The sequence below is a fragment of the Panicum virgatum genome, chromosome 5K, assembly GCF_016808335.1.
Source record: "Panicum virgatum strain AP13 chromosome 5K, P.virgatum_v5, whole genome shotgun sequence".
NCBI lineage: Eukaryota > Viridiplantae > Streptophyta > Magnoliopsida > Poales > Poaceae > Panicum > Panicum virgatum.
This window is the reverse complement of record NC_053140.1, coordinates 34,063,792-34,087,707: the sequence shown is the minus strand read 5'-3', so window position 1 is coordinate 34,087,707 and position 23,916 is coordinate 34,063,792. Positions and strand designations below refer to the sequence as shown.

The window sequence follows — 23,916 nt, the reverse complement described above, 5'->3', positions numbered from 1 at the left end:
TAATAATTTGATATTTCTTATGCCTATTTTTTTTTACTCTCTGCAATTACCCTGAACAAATTGCTTTGCTTTCTCACTGATACAGAAAGAAACCATCTTAGGTTATTCTATTTTTAGAGTGGAATAGGATCTTTGACAACTCTTGAGATTTGTGGGAAAGGAGAATTTTACCCACCGCTTGACAGAAATGTTCTTTCCGTTCTCTGTAAATCTCATAATCTGCTGATGTCAACAAGATTATTCTATTTGATAGGGCCCAGTTCAAATTTATAAAGTATACCTGCAGTTTAATAAGTGCACTAAAAAGTATTTCATTTATGAATTCAGGAAGAAGCATATAGCCTGGCCACAAGGAAGCAAAGCCGGTGCCGTCGGTGAAGGCCGTGCCGCTTTCCAAAGAGGATGCCAATAATGCCAAGAAGCAGTCATCGCTCTGTGGTGGCTTGGATGTGGTTAAAGTATAAACAAAAAAGGTTCATGCTGCCAGGACAGTTAAACAACTGAGATGATATGTAACTTCATCATATTCACACTGAAACATCCTCAGCTGGTGTTCAATTATAGAACAATAATGTTGTGATTTTGGCGATAATGTCCTTTAGGAGGATGAATGAATGGTCAAAATGTGCATCGAATTTGCAAGTTCCATCAAAAGATTGTTTTGAAGATTGCATCATGCTCACGATTTTTTGAGAAGGCTGGGAAACACATACATCTCAAGTGCCGTACGATAAGATGGTGAGATAGGTCTGATGTGAAAATAATCATCTTAAAATAGGTGGCTTTGATCATTTTAATAGACGTGTTCCTTATTTGTGTTATGCTCTTACCGGAGCCAAGTATATGCTTTGCTCAATAGAATATATATGGGCTAATGAACTAACAATAGAGTTTGCATATTTCGTTTTATCTGTTGATTTGTTATAGATTTGTTTGCATATTCAGTTGACCTTGGTGATAATAGTGTACTTACGAGTTTAATACTTTCTATAATGACAATGTTAGATACGATGAATACTATTATTTATTGGTAGATTTACATCCTTCACACTTGATCTTTTACCTTCCGTAGCAACGCACGGGTGCGAAACTAGTCCTATAAAAATATCAATATGCACAGAAATACATGAGACACTCGATAACAGCTTAATGTTAGGTGCCAACTGACAACACAAAACGAGATCTAATAACCACAGAAAATGGCAACTGAATATTTGAAGCTGCAAGCTAGCTGCCCATGTTATGTGCGTGCATACATGAAAGCCACAAAAGGATAATAACGGCTACTGAAAATTAAGCAACTCAAACTAAAAGGAGGGAAATCAACTGCAAGCACTAGTTCATCATGATATAGCAGTCATACAGGTCACACATCTTAGGGAAATCATAATATGAGAAGCAACTGACAGTAGTACTTTTTTTTTTAGAGCAACTGACAATAGTACTAGGCAGATAGTAATATTAGGACGCAAGGACAGTCAACGAAAACCATCATCCAGCTCAGATCTTCCTTCCACGCGCAGCCCTCAGTAGTTCAGTCAGCACCAAGGGGCAGCTTGCCACCAGATGCGCGTAGCCATCAGTTGCCAAGACAGCATCAAGAGTTTCAGGCGACTTGGTGACGAACTCAAGACACTTGGCTTTGAGCAGCGAGCAGTGGTGCTGCTCGGCGAGAGCCAACGTGGTGGCCGCTATGCCAATGTCGATGCCACCAGAGAGCTTGCATTCACATATCAGCTTGAGCCTGTTCAGCCCATACCTGCTAAATTCTTAGAAGTTAAATCCTGTATATATACACATGGCGTTGTTGTAGTGTAGATGTCGTAATATTGTTGCTTCCATAAGGAAATAAAGTATAACCCGTTCTACAAAGAAACCTTACCTGTCAGTCAGCGGCTGTAAATGTCATCATATTGTTGGTTCCGTATATAATGAAATACATGATTACCCGTTCTGAAAGTGAAGAAACCTTACCTGTCTGCAGCTGCCAGGAGGTGCTGAGCCTTGGTCGCCGCTGCCTGAGGCTCCAGGTCACCGTCGAGCTCCGGAGCCATGTCAGTGTAGATGAAGTGAAGCATGGACTTGAACACAGCAGCCTCCATGTCTTCGATCACCACAGATTCGGAGCTTGTTTCCTCCATGCCTCCGAAGAACTTGGCCTTGAAAACCGGGGACCTTGCGGCAAGTATGACCTTGTGGGCGGCGAAGGATTCCCCAGAGACATGAAACGTGATGTCCGCTCCATCTTGGCTCTCCAAGAGCTCACCGAGGTGCTGGTGTAGGTCCGACGGTGGCGGCACTGGCAGGGGCTGCTCCTTATCCGCGGTGTCGAAGTGGCCTAGCACGGTGATTGTGCATTCCACGGTCAGTGAGTCATTCACGATATAACCTGATGATGGTAGGACGTGTTTCGGCATGAGGAGAACTTCAGGCGAGCATTTGGAGTGGCTGTCAAATACATGGGACACAATCTTCTCTTCGGAGGGATCGAGATGCTGGCTGGGGCATACAAGCCGGCAGCTCAGATTCACCCTCAGCTTGTCCCTCTGGGGTTCACTGACAAGGATGAGCTTCAGAGCGACCCACTCGGTGTGGTAATCGTCATCGAATTGGTAGTACGTTTCCTCCAAGTCCTCGAAGAAGTGCCAGTAATTAGGATAGAAACGGACCTCCCACTCGTGGCCATAGATATTCCATCTGGATTTGATGAACTCCGATGTCTCCATGGCAGCGGTGGCACAGTAGCCGTCAATCTTGAGCAGCTGCACGGAGCGCACAGCCTCAGTGACAGTCAGGTTCGTGCCGTCATGTTCCATGGTGGTGGCCAGATAAGATCCAAAAAATTCTCCGAGTCGATATGAAATGGATCCAAATTTACCAGTTTTAACTTCAACTGCCCAATGAAAAAAAATGCCTCAGGTGATCTAAAACTAAAATGTTTCGAGTTCACGAAAAAACCAAACAGATAACTGAAGTTGGAAGAAAATCGGGTGGCTTGGCGGTTACCTTCACCGCGTCCGACGCCGGCGAGGACTGGACCGGCGGTGTGCGGTGAGATCGACGGCCGCACGACCTGGTCACTGTTGACTGGCAAGTGACGCGGAATCGATCTGGGCGTTGTCGTCAGCTCGTCTGTGGGTGGGTGGGGTGTGTGTGGGGGGGTGGGGGGGGCAACGCCAAATTTTTTTTTCTTTCATAAAGAACCAACGTCAAAAGTAGAGTACGTCGCACATGGCTCCCAAAGCAATAAAAGTAGAGTACGCTTCTGCTGCCAAAGCACTTTCGAAGGAGAAATCAGTGTAAGCTGTGACTGTTGGAAATATTTCAGTTAAGATACTTTGTGATCTTCACTATTAAGGAAGCGTTTAAATCATCTAAACGCGATTAAGGAAACATAATGATAAAACCCTAATGGGCTGTGATCAGCAGGCCCATTAGGCCCGTTTCCAGAGGCTGGCCCCCAGCCCCACAGTGCCTATAAATATAAGGTCGTGGTTAGCACCTAAAACACCCATTCACGTCATTCTAAAACCCTAGCCACCGCTAGTCTGATCGCTAAGGGCACTGGAGGGGTTTGGAAGGCCAAGCACTCTCGTTTGGCGCCCGAAGGACGCCGATTCGCTGCTGCATCTTCTACACCGACAAGAACGCCTACTTCCTCTACGGATCAGGCGTAAATGACTGCTGCAACTGCTAACGCTGGTATAATGTTTACCAATTTATTCCGCATTAGATTGATTTGTCATGAACTAGGTTATGTTAAGATATTGGGTTATTAGCCTCTAATGTTTAAGTCTGGCTAATTCTATCAATTGGTATCAAAGAGCCATCTTAACCTAGTCATGCACGGTCAATTTTTGAGCCATGTTTATGCCTCTGTTTTGTCGGTTTTAGATGCAAAACGTGCTGTGCAGATTAGATCCTATTGCACAGTTAGGTTTGATTCATGTTTTAGATGCAATTAGATCCTGCAGAATGTCTTTTATGTGTTAATCATGCGTGATTAGATCTAAATCATGGTTAATTAAGTTTCTGATCACGAGATTAGATCTAATCTAATTCGGTTTAGGTCAAATTTAAGATTAATCTTGATCTGTTAATGCTAAGTGTCTCGGATTAGATGCAATCATGTCTGAGTAATGAATCAGTTTAAGTTAATGTCATGACTAAATCAAGTAATTAAGGTTAGGGTTTAAGTTTGCTAACTGTTTTCCCCAATTTATGCCTCTGTTAAGTTTTATTCCGCAAATTAGATCCAAACTCATGAGATTGATGCATCAGTAAGCATGTAGAAGAAGGGGGAAAAAAAGAAGCAATTTTCAGATCGCATAAGAAATCCTCAAATCCCGTGATGAACCCTAACCCTAACCCTAAGATTGAATCTTACCTTGACTGCGGCCATGAGTTGGTTTGCAAGCCACGAGCAAGCACCACTGCAGGACCCACCGACGGAGCCGCGCGCGATTCGGTCACACGCGGCGCCGGCGGAAGGACCTGCAGAGGCGCATCAGCGCGCCATCAGCGGCGCGCACGCGGCGCATCAAGCGGCGGCCGGCGCTCTCGGGCGGGGCCCGCTCCACACCGCGCAATAAGGCGGCGGCCAGGCGCGGCGCTGGCGCTCCACGCGGCCCACGCGGGCGCGCAGCTCCCGCGCGTGGAGCCGTCGCGGCGGCCGTCCTGAGGCTGACCTCAGCAGCTTACCCCGCCGCGCTCCGCCCGCCCACGTGGCCCGGCCAACCGTCGCCCGCCCGCACACGTGGCCCGGCCAGCGCCCCGCCGCGCCCGCCGCGTCACCGTCTCGGCGCGTCCGCTGCGACGGGTGGGGGAGGCTGCTGAGGTCAGCCTGAGCCGCAGTACCGCGCGCGCAGCCTCCCGCGCAGGCGGCGCGCAACGCACGGTGCGGGGCCCGCGCATGAGGCAGCGCGCGGCCGGCGGCCGCAGCACACAAGCGCAAGCCGGGGCGCACGAGCGGTGGCCGGGCCCGCCGGCCCCACCGCGCGGCGCGTGGGACGCGCGCCCCCGCGCGTGAGGAGCAACGGCGGCCACAGCACCCAAGCGGTGGCGGGGCTACGGCTGCTGCGCATGCAGGCCACGCCTCACGCGGCGCGGGGTTGGGAAGCCAACGGGCCGGACGGCGGCGGCGCTGGATCCCGACGCGTGAGGAAGTGGCGGCTCGGTCTGAGGGTTGAAGAAGGAAAGGGAGTGGAAGTGATTTAGGGTTCAGACATGTCTCCACTCTTTTATATGAAATCACATCAGTTTGTGGCCCTTGGATCATGACGAACGGTCCAGATTGCTCCGCATTAGGGTTTCGAGGGATGGGCCAAATGGGCCGACTGCGCAGTTTGGGCCGCGCGCAAAGGGACGATTTGGGCTGTTTTCATGAGTTTTAGCCATTTAATGTTAAAGCCTTATTCTTTTACGGTTTCTTATGATTTAAGCTTAATTTTAATTGCTGTTATGTTTAAAGGCTTTAATTATTTCTGTTGCACTTATTATTACCAGCATTATATTTATTTAATTAATTTCCATGAGTTATGTAAATGCTTTTAATTATGTTTTAATTGCATTTATTCGCTGAAAATTATGTTCATCCAACATAAGCAATTAAGATGCACTCTATTTAAATGGAACCATCGGGAAGTTTATTTAGAGCACTTGTAATTAATTCTGACCATCGTTGATTTAATTACGAGTTTTAATGATAAATTTCGTTTGTTTTCCCCATCGGTGATGCAAATTGAAATTTATGTATGATTTTAATCAGACCATCGTAGGGTTAATTTCATACTTCTTATGCGCATCTTAATTGTAAGTTTAATTAAGTTATTGTTCTCATGATTTTCAGTGAACACTGTGACGGGCTACCTGAAGTCCATTGAGCCCCTGAATGGCACCAACTATCCAAGCTGGTATAAAGATGTTCAGGTGGCCATTGCTGTGTGCGAGTATGATCTCGCCTTACGTCAAGACAAGCCAGCAGAGCCCACTGATCCCAATGGTGATCGTACAGCCATTGAGAAGTGGGAGAGATCAGACAGGATGACCAACATGATCATTAAGAACACGATCACTCCGGCCATCTGTGGTGCGATTCCTGATAAGGACAAGGATGGTAATGATCTGAGCGCCAAGGCATACCTTGCCAAGGTGGAGGAGAACTTTAAGAGTTCTTCCAAGACTTATGCTAGCACCCTGATCATGAAGATGCTGACTTCACAGTATGATGGGCAAAGTGGAATCAGGGAGCACATTATGAGCATGTGTGACATGGCAAATAAGCTGAAGACACTGGATATGGCTATCTCTGAGGGTTTTCTGGTGCACTTCATCATGACTTCTCTGCCAGTACAGTACAGTCCCTTCAAAATAAGCTACAACACTCAGAAGGCGACTTGGAGCATGGCTGAGCTCATTAGCTACTGTGTTGAGGAAGAAGAAAGGCAGAAAGCTGAAAGGATGAAGGATGCTGTCAACATGGTCAGCGAGCGCTTTGGGCGTGTTAGCATGAGCAACACTCCTAAGCATCAGGCTGAGTCTGGCAGCAGCAGGCAGCATAAGAGAAAGTTTAAGGGCCATAAGAGCAAGGCCGTGTCACATAAGAAGACCTCTAATGAGAGGCTGTGCAAGTTCTGCAAGTCACCTAAACATGAGCAGAAGGATTGCCATGGATTTAAGGAGTGGCTTAAGAACAAAGGTACAATTACTGATTATGTATCTTTTATTGATGAATCATTCTTAGTGAATTTTTCTCCCAATACTTGGTGGATTGACTCAGGTGCCACTGTGCACATTTCCAATTCACTGCAGGTATTCAGTTCGATCCGAACTATAAGAGAGGGGGAGCGAAGTCTAAGAGTGGCTGATGGCAATGAAGTGAAGGTTGAAGGCATTGAGAGCTTCAATTTGGAGTTACCAGGCGGCTTCAACCTTAATTTGCATGATGTTCTTTATGTTCCCAGTTTGAAGAGAAACCTTATTTCTGTTTCACGTTTAGATAAGTCGGGACATATTTGTGAGTTTGGCAACTCTGTGTGCAACATTAAATTTCATAATTTAAGTGTGGGCCTTGGTCATTTGCAAGGCGGTCTTTATTTGCTCTCTCTTGATAAAGTTTATTCTGCAATGAATGTGGATGATGTATCGCATAAGCGTAAGCGTGATGATGAGACTTCTTCGAAATTGTGGCATTGTCGTTTGGGCCACATTTCGAGGGGGAGAATTGAGCGTCTCATAAGAGAAGAGATACTCCATTCATTAGATCTCTCAGACTTAGATCAACAATGTGTTGATTGTATTAAGGGGAAATTCGCTAAGACAATTAAGAAAGGAGCTACTCGGAGTACGGGCCTATTAGAAATAATTCATACTGATATTTGTGGCCCGTTCCCAGTAAAGTATGTTGATGGTTTTGACTCGTTCATTACTTTCACAGATGACTTCTCTCGTTATGGTTATATTTACCCCATTCGTGATCGATCCGAGTCATTAGATAAATTCAAAATATTCAAGGCTGAAGTGGAAAATCAGCATAATGTCACTATTAAATTAGTGAGATCGGATCGAGGTGGTGAATATTATGGGAGACATGCTCCATTCGGCCAAGTACCTGGACCATTTGCTAAGTATCTTGAAGAGAATGGTATAAAGGCCCAGTACAGTATGCCGGGCGAACCACAACAAAACGGAGTTGCTGAGCGTCGTAATCGTACACTGATGGACATGGTACGTAGCATGCTTAGTTATTCTACTTTGTCTGTGGAGCTGTGGATGGAAGCATTAAAAACAGCTGCACACATACTTAATCGTGTTCCTTCCAAATCCGTGCCAAAAACACCTTACGAGTTGTGGTTTGGGAAGAAACCATCGCTTAATTATTTACGTGTGTGGGGCTGTCCAGCCGAAGCTAAGTTATTTAATCCACAGCAAAAGAAATTAGATGATAAGACGGTGAGCTGCTATTTCATCGGATACCCTAATAAGTCTAAGGGATACCGATTCTACTGTCCTGATCGTTTCACTAAGTTCGTTGAGACCAGACAGGCTGTATTCCTAGAGGATGCAGGAATTAGTGGGAGCTTTCCGAGGAGGGAAATTAATCTTGAAGAAATACGGGCTGAGCTTCCCATCCCAGTGATTCAAGAAACAGTAACACCTCAGTTAGTGCCGCTGTTTGTTCCTCTCGTTCAGAGTACACCATCTGTTCAAATTACGCCTCCTGTTCAGAGTACTAGCGCTGCTCCGCCTGTTGAAGTAGCTCCTGAGCCTGCGAGCGAACAACAAGCTGAGCAAATGGCGCCTAATGCTGAAGTTGAAAACCCTGTCGAGGTACCTCAGACTGCACCTCAACCAGCACCTCAGCCTATTGAACCATTAAGAAGATCACAGCGGGCTAGGAAACAGACAATTTTCCCTGATTGTGAGACATACTTAAGTGAAGACATGTATGATATTGGGAAAGCTGATGATCCTAACTCGTTTAGAGAGGCAGTATCATGTGAGAACTCTGCCAAATGGGTTGAGGCCATGGAAGAAGAGCTTAAGTCCATGAGTTCCAATGATGTTTGGGATCTGGTAGATATTCCTAATGGAGTCAAACCAGTAGGCTGTAAATGGGTCTACAAGACTAAACGTGATTCTAAAGGGAATGTCGAACGATTCAAAGCAAGGCTTGTAGCCAAAGGTTTTACACAAAAAGAAGGGGTTGATTATAATGAAACTTTCTCCCCTGTGTCTAAGAAAGATTCATTCAGAATCGTTATGGCGCTAGTGGCTCATTATGACTTAGAGCTACATCAGATGGATGTCAAAACTGCGTTCCTTAATGGTGACTTGGATGAGACCATCTTCATGGCACAACCGGAAGGTTTTGTTGTGAAGGGCAAGGAACATTTGGGATGCAGACTTAAGAAATCCATTTACGGGCTTAAGCAAGCGTCAAGACAGTGGAACCTTAAATTCGATCAAGTGATTAAGAAATTCGGATTTAAGGAGAATGATGTGGATAATTGTATCTACACTAAGATAAAGGGTGGTAAATTTATAATTCTAGTGTTTTATGTGGATGATATCCTATTAGCGAGCAGTGATAAGCGTATGCTGCATGAAACAAAGGGATTTCTTTCATCCAATTTTGATATGAAAGATCTTGGTGAAGCCTCTTATGTTCTGGGCATTGAAATACACCGAGATAGGACCAAAGGAGTACTAGGATTGTCTCAAAAAGCATATATTGAGAAAATGCTTAAGAGATTTAATATGGATAAGAGTAAGGCCACACCTGTTCCATTAGCGAAGGGCGATAAGTTTAGTTAAGCCCAATGTCCTAAGAACCAATTGGAATCAGATGAGATGAAGGACATACCTTATGCTTCAGCTGTCGGAAGCCTGATGTATGCACAAGTCTGTACGCGTCCTGACTTGGCATTTGCTACCGGAATGTTTGGAAGATATCAGAAAAATCCCGGAAAGGTCCACTGGGTTGGTGTCAAGAAGGCATTACGTTACTGCCAAGGCACTAAAGACTTCATGCTCACATACAGAAGATCAGATAACCTTGAACTTGTGGGTTATACTGATGCTGACTTTGCTGGATGTGTGGATAGTAGGAAATCTACATCAGGATATATCTACACGTTAGCTGGTGGAGCTATATCATGGAAAAGCTCTAAGCAAAGTTTAGTTGCAGCGTCGACGATGCAAGCTGAGTTTGTGGCATGCTATGAAGCAACTGGACAGGCTGTTTGGCTTAAGAATTTTATTCCGGGCCTCAAGGTAATTGACAGCATTACGGAACCTATAACGTTATACTGCGATAATCAGTCTGCAGTATTCTTTTCGAGTAACAACAAGTCAAGTGGTGCTTCCAAACACATTGACCTTAAGTATCGTGTTGTGAAAGAAAGATGCCAGGATCGAACCATTAAGATTGAGCACATAAGAACTAATTCTATGTTAGCGGATCCGCTCACTAAAGGCTTACCACCGAACGTGTTTAAGCAGCACGTTACTAATATGGGTTTGGTGGATAGTCTTTAGGTCCTGGTTTAGGGCCATTATGACTCCCAATTAACGAATAAGCGTTCTACCGAGGTGTTTCAGTGAGACTGTGGGTAATGGGGTCCCAGTAGTGCATCAAGCTACTGACGACGCATTGGTCCGGTACTTTCTGTTACTACTAAGGGTGAACATTAGTATGATACGAACATTAGCCTTAACCGTTCGATCAAGTGGGAGAATGTTGGAAATATTTCAGTTAAGATATTTTGTGATCTTCACTATTAAGGAAGCGTTTAAATCATCTAAATGCGATTAAGGAAACCTAATGATAAAACCCTAATGGGCTGTGATCAGCAGGCCCATTAGGCCCGTTTCCAGAGGCTGGCCCCCAGCCCCACAGTGCCTATAAATATAAGGTCGTGGTTAGCACCTAAAACACCCATTCACGTCATTCTAAAACCCTAGCCACCGCTAGTCTGATCGCTAAGGGCACTGGAGGGGTTTGGAAGGCCAAGCACTCTCGTTTGGCGCCCGAAGGACGCCGATTCGCTGCTGCATCTTCTACACCGACAAGAACGCCTACTTCCTCTACGGATCAGGCGTAAATGGCTGCTGCAACTGCTAACACTGGTATAATGTTTACCAATTTATTCCGCATTAGATTGATTTGTCATGAACTAGGTTATGTTAAGATCTTGGGTTATTAGCCTCTAATGTTTAAGCCTGGCTAATTCTATCAGTGACCTTTAAAACTTATCTATCAATCCACTGCTACAGAAACAATTTTTAGTTTACTTAAAAAAAGAAACAATTTTTAGTTTACTTCAAAAAAGAAACAATTTTTAGGGATGGATAAAATGACATTTGTATGGGTGGGTGAAAGAGTTATAGGGGCGGGTTATGGGCGCGGCTCACCCGCTTCTGGAAATGTGTTTTCATGGCATTTTCAGGGGCGGGTCGTGGGCTCACCCGCCCCTGAAAATTGTTTTTCCATCTAAAAAATTTATTAATTGAATTTAAATTTTTCAAATTTGTTTCCAGTTCTTTTTTAGATTTTTTCCCTGCCAAATTTGAGTTATCGAGCTAGTGCGCGATGACTGTCGAAGAGCGACATGAAATATGTTTCATAAATGTAAAAGATGATGCATAAAAATTAAATCATATAGAAGTATAACATTACAATGCATCATTAGAGTACATCATCAAAGTTCGCATAGAATACATATTTGTCCTATTGACCCTGATTATTAACGCTACTGGAGCCAGCACGGAGATGCTGAGCTTCCCACTGACGAAGACTTTCGTATTTTTTTATCAGTTGTCAATTCATGTTCAGGGTGAATAAAATGACCACATGTACCACTTCACGCAAAATAAAACGGCATAAATTGGCGACTACATTGAGAAGTTGTTGCTCATGGAGTTGCGTCTGGTGTTTCATCAGCCGGATCTGCAATTAAATAATCCACCGATAAATTAAGCCAAGTGTTAGATACATGCTAAAACAATATGAACTTATGCATCTATCTCTAATTAACAAAAAGTAGCCTCTTACGTTGTAGTACCCCAGAAAAAAACACAACAATCCTCTGGAGAATTATCACACTACAGCACAAGAACATAACAAAGTACACGGAAACAACATAAATTGTTCAGATAGATTAACAAAATTTCAATGAAGTGAAATAAACATTTCACAAACTAAACCATGCGAGAGAATTTGAAACAACATTAGAATCTCCACATCCAAACATTTTATTATAAAGCATTTGTTCAACATATATAGATGTGTGTGTGTGTGCACATGTGCTGCTATTCCCATCCCAAGCATACAACGTCCAAGCTCAAGCACCTGTGAGGGAAAAATCAAAGTGTGAGGTTTATGGAAAAACCTCAACAAGCAAACTGCTTTAACCAAACTATTTAAATCACAATTTGATTAAACATCGAATTAATAATTTCGTATAAAAGAAACATTATACTGAGATAGTGTAACTTCAGGTAGAGATCTTCATAATGATGCTTCAATGCATATGCAAATTGTGCAATGCATTATGAATGCTTCAATGCACATGCATGAACTTCATATTCCTTCAAAATTTATAGCTCCAAGAGATTGCAATGCATGAACTTCATATTCTTCCAAAATTTATAGCTCCAAGAGCAATGCCACAAGTAAATAAGCATATAATTCCACATAAAGCCAAATTTCAGATCTTTTCTGACTGGTGTGAGCTTCTGAAATTTAATGGACGCAATTCAAATAACAAAGTTAAAGCGAGTAGATCACATCGCTACGTTTACTTGCTTTCACCGAAGATTAAGAACATGAGCTAAGCACGGTCCGAAGGTGCACCACCTGTTCAAAAATATATCTCAGCACCAAAACAAGCACACTTCAAAATAAAGACATCGAGTAAAGCAATCGTACGCCCAAACTTAACGTTCTCATGTCAACATATGCTAATCTAGTGAAAACAGCAGCACTGTTGCTTCTCTTTTTTGGAGTCTTTAATTCTGATGGTCAAAAATTCTGATAGCGCCCCAATAATTTTCAACCATGATGATGAAGAGGAAGAAGAAGAAAAGGAGAGAAGAGAGGAAGAAGAGGAGGAAAATGAGCCCCCATAAATTTAGATTCTAGATTCGCCACTGGTTCCGAGCGACGGGTTTGAATAGCGAGTAGGATGGCGATCGGACCATGATGGCGAGGCTCTTGGATGGAGATTTTCTCCGATTTTTTCTATATTTTTAGAAGATCAAGTTTAAATACAGAGTCTCTTGAAGATGCCTGTATACCACCCTAATTTGGATGGCTCCGCGGTCAGCAGAATACCGGGGGCAAGTTGTAGGCCTTGCTGCCGTGCCGCGGCACTTTTCTGCTGGAGAGTGGAGACGCGTACCGCGTATCGCCCGGCGGCGGCGGCGGCCTGGTCGTTTCGCCTTTCGTCGACAAATTTGCGGGCACTGCTCGAAGGATCGGGACGAGGACAGTGCGTCCGGCGGTTGAGCACGGCCATGGCCGACTTGCAAACTTGCGGCGGCGCATGCCAGCACGAGGGTGTTTCCACTGCTGCTTCGCACGGCCGTCGGGTGTTCATCGCCGACGAGCCCCGCGATCGTCGCCAAACCCGCCAAGCTGCCGCCATCATGGAGACCATATTCCATCTGCGTTACTTGCCAAGAGGTGCATAAACACGGCGCCTTGTGTGCGTGAGCAGCGAGAGCGGCATCAGTTTCATCACGAGGGGCCAGCCGGCCTTAACGCCCACGACGTGATGGTACTCCTACTTTAGCGAATATCTCCGGTCCACTTCCGTATCACCTCCCGGATATCGTGCCGGCGGCTTTCTGGCAAAGAGCTTGGACAAAATAAAATAAATATGAGACGATCAAGACGCACCGTGATTTAGTATTTCGGTAGGGGGCATCGAACAATTTCAGGTGCGACCAACCCTAGCAACAGAACAAGAAGACAGCACAGCTGCACAGGTCAGCAGCCTACCCACTACAGAAACAAAACAATGGGCCACCCACGAAGAGAAGTTGCACACGCAGCACGCTTTGCTTTCTGCCTCCCTCGGATACGATGGTCACTTGGTCAGATCTGCTGATCCGCAATGACCTCCAGCTCGATCGACTACAATGCATGTTGACTCCAGACTCCTTCAAAGGCCGGGAGTTTCCCTAATCCAAAAAAAAAGACTCGTCCTCCATCCAGAAGCAAAAGAACGAGATGATAGATGGTTCAGCAAGCCAGAAAGCTACTCCAGCACATCAACTTGCATGCATCGCCGGATATCAGATTATCACCTCTAATAATGTGCCTAGTTGCAGGGTCTACTGGCTAACCATGACGTGGAATGGCGTGCTACTGCGCTAGTGTGCATGGATCTGAACGCGTGCGAACCTATCAGGGTCAGCCTGACCAATACCTACCCCGTGTGTTCCAGTCATCACTCATCAGTGTAGATGCCGGACCATCTCAAATTGACCCCTCCAGATGGCAAGTTGCTTGCTAAATCCAGGACAAGTTGCTTGCTAAATCTGAAAGCAGTTTCTTGGAAAGAAGTCCTTATTTTCAGTAAGCAGTATAGTAATAAAGAAGTTAAAAAAACGGCACATCCGTCCATACCTTTGGACCACATACTAGTATGTGGGTAAAAGAGGAAACGCGTTGACCATATTCAACTAACTGCGCACGTCCAATGCCTCATCAGAAAAAACCAAGTACAAGTAGGTTTCAGCTCGTTTCGTTCCCGGCCACTTGAGACTTCTGCGCATCCAAAACTGCTAACTATAAGAGGAGCAGTCAAGCACACCACACATCCATATCTGCCGAGTGATCTTTGCCTCTCCACCAAAAATGGCCTTCTTCTTCTTCTTCATCCGCATGGCGGTGCTCCTCTTCTTGCTGAGCACAACATGCGCCACCGCACTCACCCCAACACCGAATGCCACAGACCTTGCTGCGCTGCTCGCCTTCAAGGCACAGCTCAAGGACCCCTTTGGCATCCTTGCGAGCAACTGGACTCCGACTGCCTCCTCCTGCTCGTGGGCCGGCGTCTCATGTGACCGCAGGCAGCGCGTCACCGGCCTGGAGTTCCACGATGTGCCGCTCCAGGGCAGCGTCGCGCCAGAGCTAGGCAATCTCTCTTTCCTCTCGACTCTGGTCCTCAGCAACACCAGCGTCATGGGTACCGTGCCAAGCGAGCTTGGTAGTCTGCCATGGCTTCAAACTCTTGATCTTTCTTACAACAGCTTGTCAGGTACCATCCCTCGCATCCTTGGCAACCTTACTAGGCTTGAGATGCTTGATCTTGCTTGGAATAACTTCTTTGGGGGGATCCCGCATGAGTTGCAAAATTTGCATAGGCTTCTTATGCTAAGGTTGCAAGGCAATGACCTGAGCGGACCAATTCCGGAGGACCTGTTCAACAACACACCAAATTTGAGTAGCATATATCTCGGAGTGAATAGGCTGACAGGAGCAATTCCTGATAGTGTCAGCTCATTGCTAAAGCTGGAGATTCTGATCCTAGAAAAAAAAATTCCTCTCTGGCCCCATGCCGCCTTCTCTTTTCAATATGTCCCAACTGCAGTTACTATATGTTGGAGGGAACAATCTCTCAGGTCCAATTCCCGGAAACAGGAACTTTCACCTCCCTATGCTGCAAGTGCTCTCCCTTCAAGAAAACCAATTCAGTGGGCCTATCCCATTGGGACTCTCTACCTGTAAGAACCTTGAACAGATCTCCCTTTCCGGAAATAATTTCACTGGTACTATACCATCATGGTTGGTAGCACTGCCAAACCTCACCAGAATATCCTTTGTCAATGAATGACCTTATTGGCAAGATTCCTATTGAGCTAAGCAACAATACCGAGCTTCTTGTGTTGGACCTCAGTGAGAACAATCTAGAGGGGGAAATTCCACCAGAATTGGGGAAACTGAGAAACCTTAGGTTTCTAGGCCTTGCAAACAACCAAATTACTGGTGGCATTCCAGAATCCATAGGCAATCTATCTAATCTTACACAAATAGACTTAGTAGGAAACAGGTTAACCGGATTGTTGGTGTATATGTGAGTGGCCCATATGGCCTGTGTGTTAAGCTCATTTATAGACCCATGTACAGCTACTATCTTACCCACCCTTCTAGGGTTTGGAGAAATACACTGAATATTCTCTCCTACATGGTATCAGTTTAGCCTCTCCTCTTCCTCCCTCTGCAGCCGCCGCCGCCGCCATGGCCGGCCGGCCGCCGGCGCCGCCACCCCTCTCCTCCTTCCCTCCCATTCCCACCGCCGCCTCCCCTTCCTCCCCTGTTCCGGCCGCATGGCCCAGATCTGCCGCCGCCGCCATGGCTGCCCTAGCGCCCCTGCCCGACCCTGCTGCAGCCGCCGCTGCGGGCGCGAGCACAGGGACCACGGGCACGGGGGGCGCGGGGGCCTCTGGGGCCGCCGCTGCCACCACCAGGGCTGCGGGAGCCACAGGCCCTATGCCGCCGCAGCCGCCAGGGCCCCCGCCTCAGCCGCCACCGCCACCGCCTGGGCCGCAGGCGCCGCCGCAGCCGCCGCCGCCGCCGCCAGGGCCGCGACCGATGCAGCCCCTCCTCCTACATGGCCTGCGCTCGGGATGCCCCCCGTGGATGCGCCGTACGCTGCCGCTGCCTTTCGCGGGCAGCAGATCGTCGCCGGCGCTGCTACGGCCAACGCTGCTCTCGCCGCGGCCCTTCTCGCCGCCAAGTCCGAGGCTGCGGCGGCCCAGGAGCGGGTCCGCACGGCTGCCCTCGCTTGGGAGCGCGAGCGCTCAACGGCCGATGCTCTCACTCGTCGGGTTGCCGAGGCGGAGCACTACTTCCTTGCCTCCTCCGTCAAGTAGCCCGCCGTCCCCTTCACCGAGCACGTCGCTTCGTCTTCCCACTAGGCTCCGCCCTCTGGATTTGGACCCCGGCTCGACCCGACCGACCCCATGGTCGTCCAACTCCACCTCCAGGCCGCCGGCGTCTAGAACATCAAGGCGCTGGTCTCCGTCTTCCTCGACCCTACGTCCTCCTCCTACGGGCGCTGGCGGGACTAGGTCTTCCTTGCCATCTGCCGCTACGCCCTCGACGACCACGTCCTCGACACGCCAGTCGAGGCGCGGGATGTGGTGTGGCTGCGCCTCGACAGCGTCGCCATGTCCTGAATCTTTCGGACCATCTCCCTAAATCTCCAAGATATCGTCAGGACTCACAGCGGCACCGCGCGACAGGCCTGGCTGGCGTTCGAGGGGCATTTCCTCGGCAACGCCAAGTTCCGCGCTCTCCAGCTCGACGCCTCCTTCCGCACCTTCGAGCAGGGGGACCTCTCCATTGGTGAGTTCTGCAGGAGGATGAAGGGCATGGCTGATGCTCTTCACAACCTCGGGTGTCCGGTGCCCAACAGGGTCTTGTTGCTCAATGTCCTGCGGGGTCTCAACAGTACCTACGACCACCTGCGGACATGGATCACCCACCAGAGGCCCTTCCCCTCCTTCCTGCAGGTCCGGGACGACCTCATTCTTGAGGAGATCACCAGGGGTCCCGCGACTGCCTCGTTCTCGTCCTCCTCCACCGCGCTCGTGGCTGCTCCACCGGCTTCCTCCGCCTCGCCTGCCACCTCCCTCCTCGGTGCTCCTCCCACTGGGCAGACCTGGGGTGGGGGCCGTGGTGGACGTCGTCGGCAGGGGGGCGTGGTGGTGGTGGTACTGGTGGCCCTGCTTCTGGAGGTGCTGGTACCGGTGGTGGTGCTGGTGGGGGCCGTCGGGGCACGCCGACTCCGGCTCAAGCTCCCGCTCCTGCCCCTGTCCCTGGAGGTACGCCCTGGCCATCCTTTAGCAACCCATAGTCAGGGCGCATCTCGATGTGGCTGTTTCAAGGTTTGGGAGGGCCCTCGTCCTCAGCTCCAGCCGGTGGCCATGTTCACCGGTACTGCTCTCTTGTTCGCGTCGTCCTAGACTCCACCCGCTCAGCCCAGCCAGCCATCGACCTGGCTTGGGGGATGGGACCAGACCGCGCTGGCGTAGTCCTTCAGCACCATGGGGCTGACACCGCCGGTCAGCACCGAGTGGATCGCCGACTCGGGTGCCTCCTTCCACACCACCTCAAATGCCGATATCCTCTCTTCTGTCCGACCCCCACATCCCTCTTGTCCTTCTTCCATCATGGTTGGCGATGGGTCTTGTCTTCCTGTCACCGCCATGGGTTCTGCTCATGGTTCTTTCCGTCTTCCCGATGTTCTTGTTGCCCCTCAGATGATTCATACTCTTCTTTCCATTCGCCAGTTTACTGCTGACAATTCTTGTTCCATCAAATTTGACTCCTCTGGTCTTACTGTGAAGGATTCAGCTTTCCGGCATCCGCTCCTCCGATGTAACAGCTCGGGGCCCTTTACACCATTCGTCTTTCTGCTTCCGCTACTCCGCATTCGACTTCTTCTTCGTCTGCTGCCTTTGCTGCGATGCCATCTTCCACCATCTGGCACCGCCGGCTTGGTCACCCCGGCCGCGACGTTTTGGCTCAGCTAAGTCGTAGTGCCGATGTTCCTTGTACTAGGGCTCCTGCTGAGCACCTCTGTCATGCGTGCCAGCTAGATCGTCATGTTAGACTTCCTTTTACTTCTTCTTCTTCGCATGCGACGCATGCCTTTGATCTTGTTCACTGTGACATGTGGACCTCTCCTGTACTCAGTATTTCTGATTATAAATACTATTTGGTGGTGGTTGATGATTTCTCTCATTACTCTTGGACTTTTCCTTTGCGCGCCAAGTCTGAGACCTTTCCCACCCTCCTCCACTTCTTTGTCTGGGTGTCCACTCAGTTCGGCCTCACCATTAAGGCCGTCCAGTGTGACAACAGGCGTGAGTTCGACAACTCCATGTTCCGTTCTTTCTTCCTCTCTCGGGGTGTTCAGCTGCGTATGTCTTGTCCGTATACCTCTCCCCAGAACAGCAAGGTTGAGCAGATGATTCGCACGATGAACAATGCCATGCACACCCTTCTGATCCAGGCCTCTCTGCCTCCCCGCTTCTGCGCTGAGAGTCTCCACACCGCCACCTACTTGCTCAACTGCCTTCTGTCCACGGCTTCCCATGCTCCCACTCCACACCACGCTCTTTTCGGTACCCCTCCTCGCTACGACCACCTTTGTGTCTTCGGGTGTGCATGTTATTCTAACATATCCACCACTGCTCCTCACAAGCTGGCGCCCCGCTAGACTCGTTGTGTGTTTCTTGTTTACTCCCCTGACCACAAGGGGTACCGATGCTCTGACCTCACCTCTCGCTGGGTCCCCATCTCCCGACACGTTGTGTTTGACGAGTCGGATTTTCCCTACTCCAACTCCTCTACACCTTCCCCTGACCCCGAATTGGAGTCCCTATTTTCACCTGACCCAGTGGTTCAGCCACCTTTGTCTGTCTGTCCTTTTCCTGTAGGTTTTTCTTGTACACCGGCACCGCCTCCGGTGATCTCTGTTGCGCCTCGCGCGGCCCTGGTGCCCTCTGTCGCGCCATGCACGGCCCCCGTGCCTTCTGTCGCGCCACGCGCGGTCCCGGTGCCTCCTCTTGCATCTGCGCGCTACGCTCAGCCAGTGCAGGTGTACCGGCGTCGTTCGGTGCCGGCACTGGCGCCGACTCTGACTCCGGAGGCTCCAACATCGCCTACACCGGAGCCGTCGCCGCCGCCACCTACACCGGAGTCGTCGCCACCGCCGCCTGCACCGTCTCGCTCTCGTGTCGATCCGGCGGTGTACCACCCACCCATCATCCATCGGGACCATGGTCATATTCATCCCATGATGACTCGGCGGATGACTTCTCAGCTCGCGACTCTCTCCGCCACCGAGGGAGAGCCGCGGATCTCTCTGGTACCCTCCTCTGTCCACGACGCCCTGGCGGATCCTCATTGGCATCGCGCAATGGAAGAGGAGTACGCGGCTCTTCTTGCCAACCAGACGTGGGACCTCGTACCGCGTCCGTCTGGTTGCAATGTGGTCACTAGCAAGTGGATCTGGACGCATAAGCGTCGGGCTGATGGTACACTGGATCGCTACAAGGCTCGCTGGGTTCTCTGGGGTTTCACCCTAGGGATGGCAACGGGTCGGGTTCGGTTCGGGTGCAGTGTCTGGGCACCCAAAACCGAAACCCGAACTTAAAACCCGAATCCGCCCCGAACTTCAATTCGGGTCGAAATTCATCCCCAAAACCGAAACCCGCGGATAACCGAAACCCGACGGATAATCCGAAACCCGAATTCATCCTATGGATTAGCAATAGCATGGGGAAAACCAAGCTGCAGCAAGCTAGCTCATATAGATCAGGAGCTGCACGGCATGCAGGTGCAGCAAACGAATCAGAAGCTGCCTGCATAGATCAGAAGCTCCTCGTCTTGTGGCTTGTCACTGTCCCTATCCTCCTCCTTGTTGACAGTGTAGAGCACCCACGAGGCAGGGGCCGGCCCCACGCACCGCTCCCGTGTGCGTCTGGGGCTACCAGCTGCGTGCGTCCGCGGCGGTGCGCCCTCCGTGCGGGGCACGGGCGGCCTCCGCCCCCCCGCCGTGTGCTGTGCCGTGCGAGGTGGGTGGGCGGGCGCGCATGCAGGGCGACGCGGGCGGGCGGCGCGCCGGCGCCTGCGCGTGCAGGGCAGGGCAGGCGGTGCGCTAGCGCCGAGCGCCATGCGGGCCGCGAGATGCGAGATGCGGAGGCGCAGAGGCAGCAGGCGGGCGACGGGTGAGGGGCTGAGGGTCAGGATAGGGTTTCCAGGTTTATATAGTTAGGGTTGCTAGGTGGGCTGTTATTGGGCCGGCTAATTCGGAGGCCCGATGGAGCTCCGCGGGTAAATTTTAGAACCCGCCCCAAACCCGAAATACTTCGGGTATCCGAACCCGCAAATCCGCGGGCGAAGATTAAAAACCGAACCCGAAACCTGCGGACCCGAAATCCGCAGATATCCGCCCCGAACCCGCCCTGCTGCCATCCTTATTTCACCCAGTGACTTGGTGTGGACTATGATGAGACCTTCAGTCCAGTGGTGAAGCCTGCTACGGTGCGCACGGTCCTCTCGCTCGCTCTCTCTCGCTCATGGCCTGTGCACCAACTGGATGTGAAGAATGCTTTTCTCCATGACACTCTGTCAGAGACAGTCTACTGCAGTCAGCCAGCGGGATTTGTGCACTCCAGTCGTCCGGATATGGTCTACCGGCTCAACAAGTCTCTATGGTCTGGGCTTGGTATTCTCGGTTTGCCACGAGGCCAAGTCTGACACTTCTCTGTTCATCTACCGCCGTGGGGATGAGACTGCCTACCTGCTGCTCTATATTGATGATATTGTGCTCACCGCCTCCAGTCAGCAGTTACTTCAGCGCATCATCTCCTCTCTGCAGCAGGAGTTTGCTATGAAGGATTTTGGGCAGCTCCATCACTTCTTGGGTGTTACTGTTGAGCCTCGCCCATCTGGCCTTCTCCTTCACCAGCGGCAGTATGCACTTGATATTCTCGAGCTGGCTGGGATGGCTGATTGCAATCCATGCTCCACTCCTGTTGACACTCAGGCGAAGCTGTCTGCTGATCTAGGTGATCCCGTGGCTGATCCTACTGCCTACCGGAGTCTTGTTGGTGCCTTGCAGTACCTCACCTTCACCAGGCTGGACCTCACATATGCCGTTCAGCAGGTCTGTCTTAATATGCATGATCCCCGGGAGTCACATCTTGCTGCGCTGAAGCGTCTCCTCCACTACGTTCGTGGCACTGTTGACTTCGGCCTGGTTCTTCACCGCTCTCCCTCTGCTGAGCTGGTTATCTACACTGACGCTGACTGGGCTGGCTATCCGGATACTCGCCGCTCCACTTCCGGCTATGCCGTCTTCCTGGGCAGTAACCTTGTCTCCTGGTCGTCCAAGCGGCAGCCGGTTGTCTCCCGCTCCAGTGCCGAGGCGGAGTACCGTGCTATCGCTAACGGCGTGGCGGAGGCGTCCTGGCTACGATAGCTCTTGGCTGAGCTCCATAGCCCGCTCACCAAGAGCATGCTCGTCTACTGCGACAACGTCAGCGCCGTGTATCTCTCCACCAACCCCGTTCAGCATCAGCGGACGAAGCATGTGGAGACCGACTTGCACTTCGTTCGTGACAGGGTCGCTATCGGCGATGTTCGGGTTCTCCATGTCCCGACCACCTTCCAGTTTGCTGACATCTTCACAAAGGGTCTCCCCTCCTCGACTTTCTCGGAGTTTCGCTCCAGCCTCAACGTAGTGGGTGGCTAGTTGTGGCTGCGGGGGGGTGTTGCCCTATGTGTGTACTTTTTTTATTTCCAGTCTTGAACACCGCTGCACCGGTAGTTCAGACTGCGCGCGGGGGGGTGTTGGTGTATATGTGAGTGGCCCATATGGCTTGTGTGTTAGGCCCATCTAGAGGCCCATGTACAGCTACTGTTTTACCCACCCTTTTAGAGTTTGGATGAATACACTGAGTATTCTCTCCTACACGGATCAATACCAGTGTCATTTCAAAATTTGCTAAATCTCCGTCGCATCTGTCTTTGGGAATCAGCTCTCAGGGAATCTCGATTTCCTGGCAGTATTATCCAAATGCAGGAGCCTGGATACCATAGACATAGCAGCAAATGAATTCACAGGGATACTACCACCCTACATGGGAAACCTCAGCACAGCGCTGCAATATTTCATAGCGGATGAAAACATGATCACTGGAAGCATCCCTAGTACATTGGCTAATCTGAGCAACCTGTTGGTACTGTCTCTCAGTGGAAACAATCTAAGTGGGAAGATCCCCACAACAATCACTGCAATGAAGAATCTCCAAGAACTCTATCTCTCCAACAACAGCTTGTCTGGCTCACTCTGCTAATGGTTTGAAAACCAATCCAAAACCACACCAAACCATTTCATTATTAATATACTTTAGAAATCAAACCAACTCGATCCACTTGCTATTCCACCCAAACCAATCCAAACTTCACTGATGATAACTTGCTAGGGGCTGGAAGCTTTGGGAAAGTCTTCAAAGGTGAATTGGATGATGGATCTGTGGTTGCAATAAAGGTACACTAAACATGCAGCATGAACTAGCTTCCAAGAGCTTTGACACAGAGTGCCGTGCACTACGAATGGCTCGGCACCGGAACTTGGTGAAGATAATTACCACTTGCTCCAATCTCGACTTCAGAGCACTAATTCTTGAGTATATGCCTCATGGCAGTTTGAATGATTTGTTGTACTCAAATGATGGGAGGCAACTCAGTTTCCTCCAAAGGGTTGGCATAATGCTGGATGTTGCAATGGCGATGGAGTATCTCCACCACCAGCACTTTGAAGCTGTCCTGCATTGTGATTTAAAGCCAAGCAATATCTTGCTCAATCAGGACATGATTGCACATGTTTCTGACTTCGGCATTTCCAAGCTGCTAGCTGGAGATGAAAACTCCATCACGTTAACAAGCATGCCTGGCACTGTAGGATACATGGCTCCTGGTAAGTTTAAATTCCCCTTGCAATGTATGATGCAGCACACATCCTTGTTCTTATTTAAGCTCACCAGTTTTCTTTTGACATGGAATGAACAGAGTTCGGATCAACAGGAAAAGCATCACGTGCCAGTGACATTTATAGCTATGGAATTGTTCTCCTTGAAGTCTTCACAAGGAAAAAGCCGACTGATGCAATGTTTGTTGGTGAGTTGAGCTTACGACAGTGGGTTAGTCAAGCATTCCCACATGAACTCTCAAATGTCGTTGACAGTAGCATAGTGCTAGATGAGTTGAATAATGATATTAGAGATGCAAGTAGGCCTCCTGAGAATTTCAGCATCTTGAATACCTACCTGGCGTCCATAGTTGAGTTGGCCTTGCTATGCTCGAGAGTTGAACCCGAGGAAAGGATACCAATGACTGATGTGGTAGTGATGTTAAACAAGATCAAGTCAGACTACAGTCACAGCTTGGAAAGTAAGGTTTTTTCAACATAACACCTGATGTTCCCAATTTTTACCACATTTTGGTAAAAATTAAATGTCTGAGCAATCTGATCAGCAAGGACTGGGAGGATAATAACACTTTTCAAGCATGGGCACGAGTCGCCAAGAAATAAAGTCTTCAGTTCAGAAATCAGAAGTACTGGCCAAAAGCCCACAAGCATTCAATTGCCAAGGCACTCAAATCACAGAAACAACAACTATGCAAGATTGGAACACTAAGACAGATTGGAATTTACATATTTTTTACAGTGCAACTAAATTAGTCCACGGAGGATGGTGGGGGCTGGCTAATCGGGGCGCGCGCGCCAGGAGAGCTGCTGGCGCACGGTTTCCGACAACAGCTGTTTTTTCTTTTTTTGGAAAGTTTGTTTCTCCACAGATTTCTATTTTTGTAAAATTATAATTTGT

General features: G+C 49.1%; 4 protein-coding genes across 5 annotated transcripts; 3 read left to right on the top strand and 1 right to left on the bottom strand.

Moving 5' to 3' along the window:
* Window positions 1–1,293: 1,293 nt before the first annotated feature.
* Window positions 1,294–3,160, bottom strand: LOC120709519 (BTB/POZ and MATH domain-containing protein 1-like). 2 transcript variants are annotated; one of them, XM_039995194.1, is made up of 3 exons: window positions 3,007–3,160; window positions 1,975–2,893; window positions 1,294–1,759 (listed from the first exon to the last, which is right to left on the bottom strand). In XM_039995194.1, the coding sequence occupies exons 2-3, from the start codon at window positions 2,814–2,816 to the stop codon at window positions 1,501–1,503; spliced, it is 1,101 nt and encodes a 366-aa protein (XP_039851128.1). In that variant the 5' UTR covers window positions 2,817–2,893; window positions 3,007–3,160; the 3' UTR covers window positions 1,294–1,500. The 2 variants fall into 2 exon arrangements, with proteins under 2 accessions (XP_039851128.1, XP_039851129.1); XM_039995195.1 differs by having other exon boundaries at window positions 1,975–2,762.
* Window positions 3,161–3,375: 215 nt separating this feature from the next.
* On the top strand, window positions 3,376–6,895 carry LOC120709518. The gene is made up of 3 exons (XM_039995193.1): window positions 3,376–3,702; window positions 5,849–6,697; window positions 6,811–6,895. Exons 1-3 carry the CDS (start codon window positions 3,678–3,680, stop codon window positions 6,864–6,866), a joined length of 930 nt encoding a protein of 309 aa, XP_039851127.1. The 5' UTR covers window positions 3,376–3,677; the 3' UTR covers window positions 6,867–6,895.
* A 7,388-nt stretch (window positions 6,896–14,283) lies between these two features.
* LOC120709516 (leucine-rich repeat protein 1-like) lies at window positions 14,284–22,197 on the top strand. The gene is made up of 2 exons (XM_039995191.1): window positions 14,284–14,768; window positions 22,066–22,197. The coding sequence occupies exons 1-2, from the start codon at window positions 14,366–14,368 to the stop codon at window positions 22,140–22,142; spliced, it is 480 nt and encodes a 159-aa protein (XP_039851125.1). The 5' UTR covers window positions 14,284–14,365; the 3' UTR covers window positions 22,143–22,197.
* LOC120709517 (receptor kinase-like protein Xa21) lies at window positions 21,852–23,783 on the top strand. The gene is made up of 2 exons (XM_039995192.1): window positions 21,852–23,006; window positions 23,099–23,783. Exons 1-2 carry the CDS (start codon window positions 22,589–22,591, stop codon window positions 23,497–23,499), a joined length of 819 nt encoding a protein of 272 aa, XP_039851126.1. The 5' UTR covers window positions 21,852–22,588; the 3' UTR covers window positions 23,500–23,783.
* The last annotated feature ends 133 nt before the right edge of the window (window positions 23,784–23,916 follow it).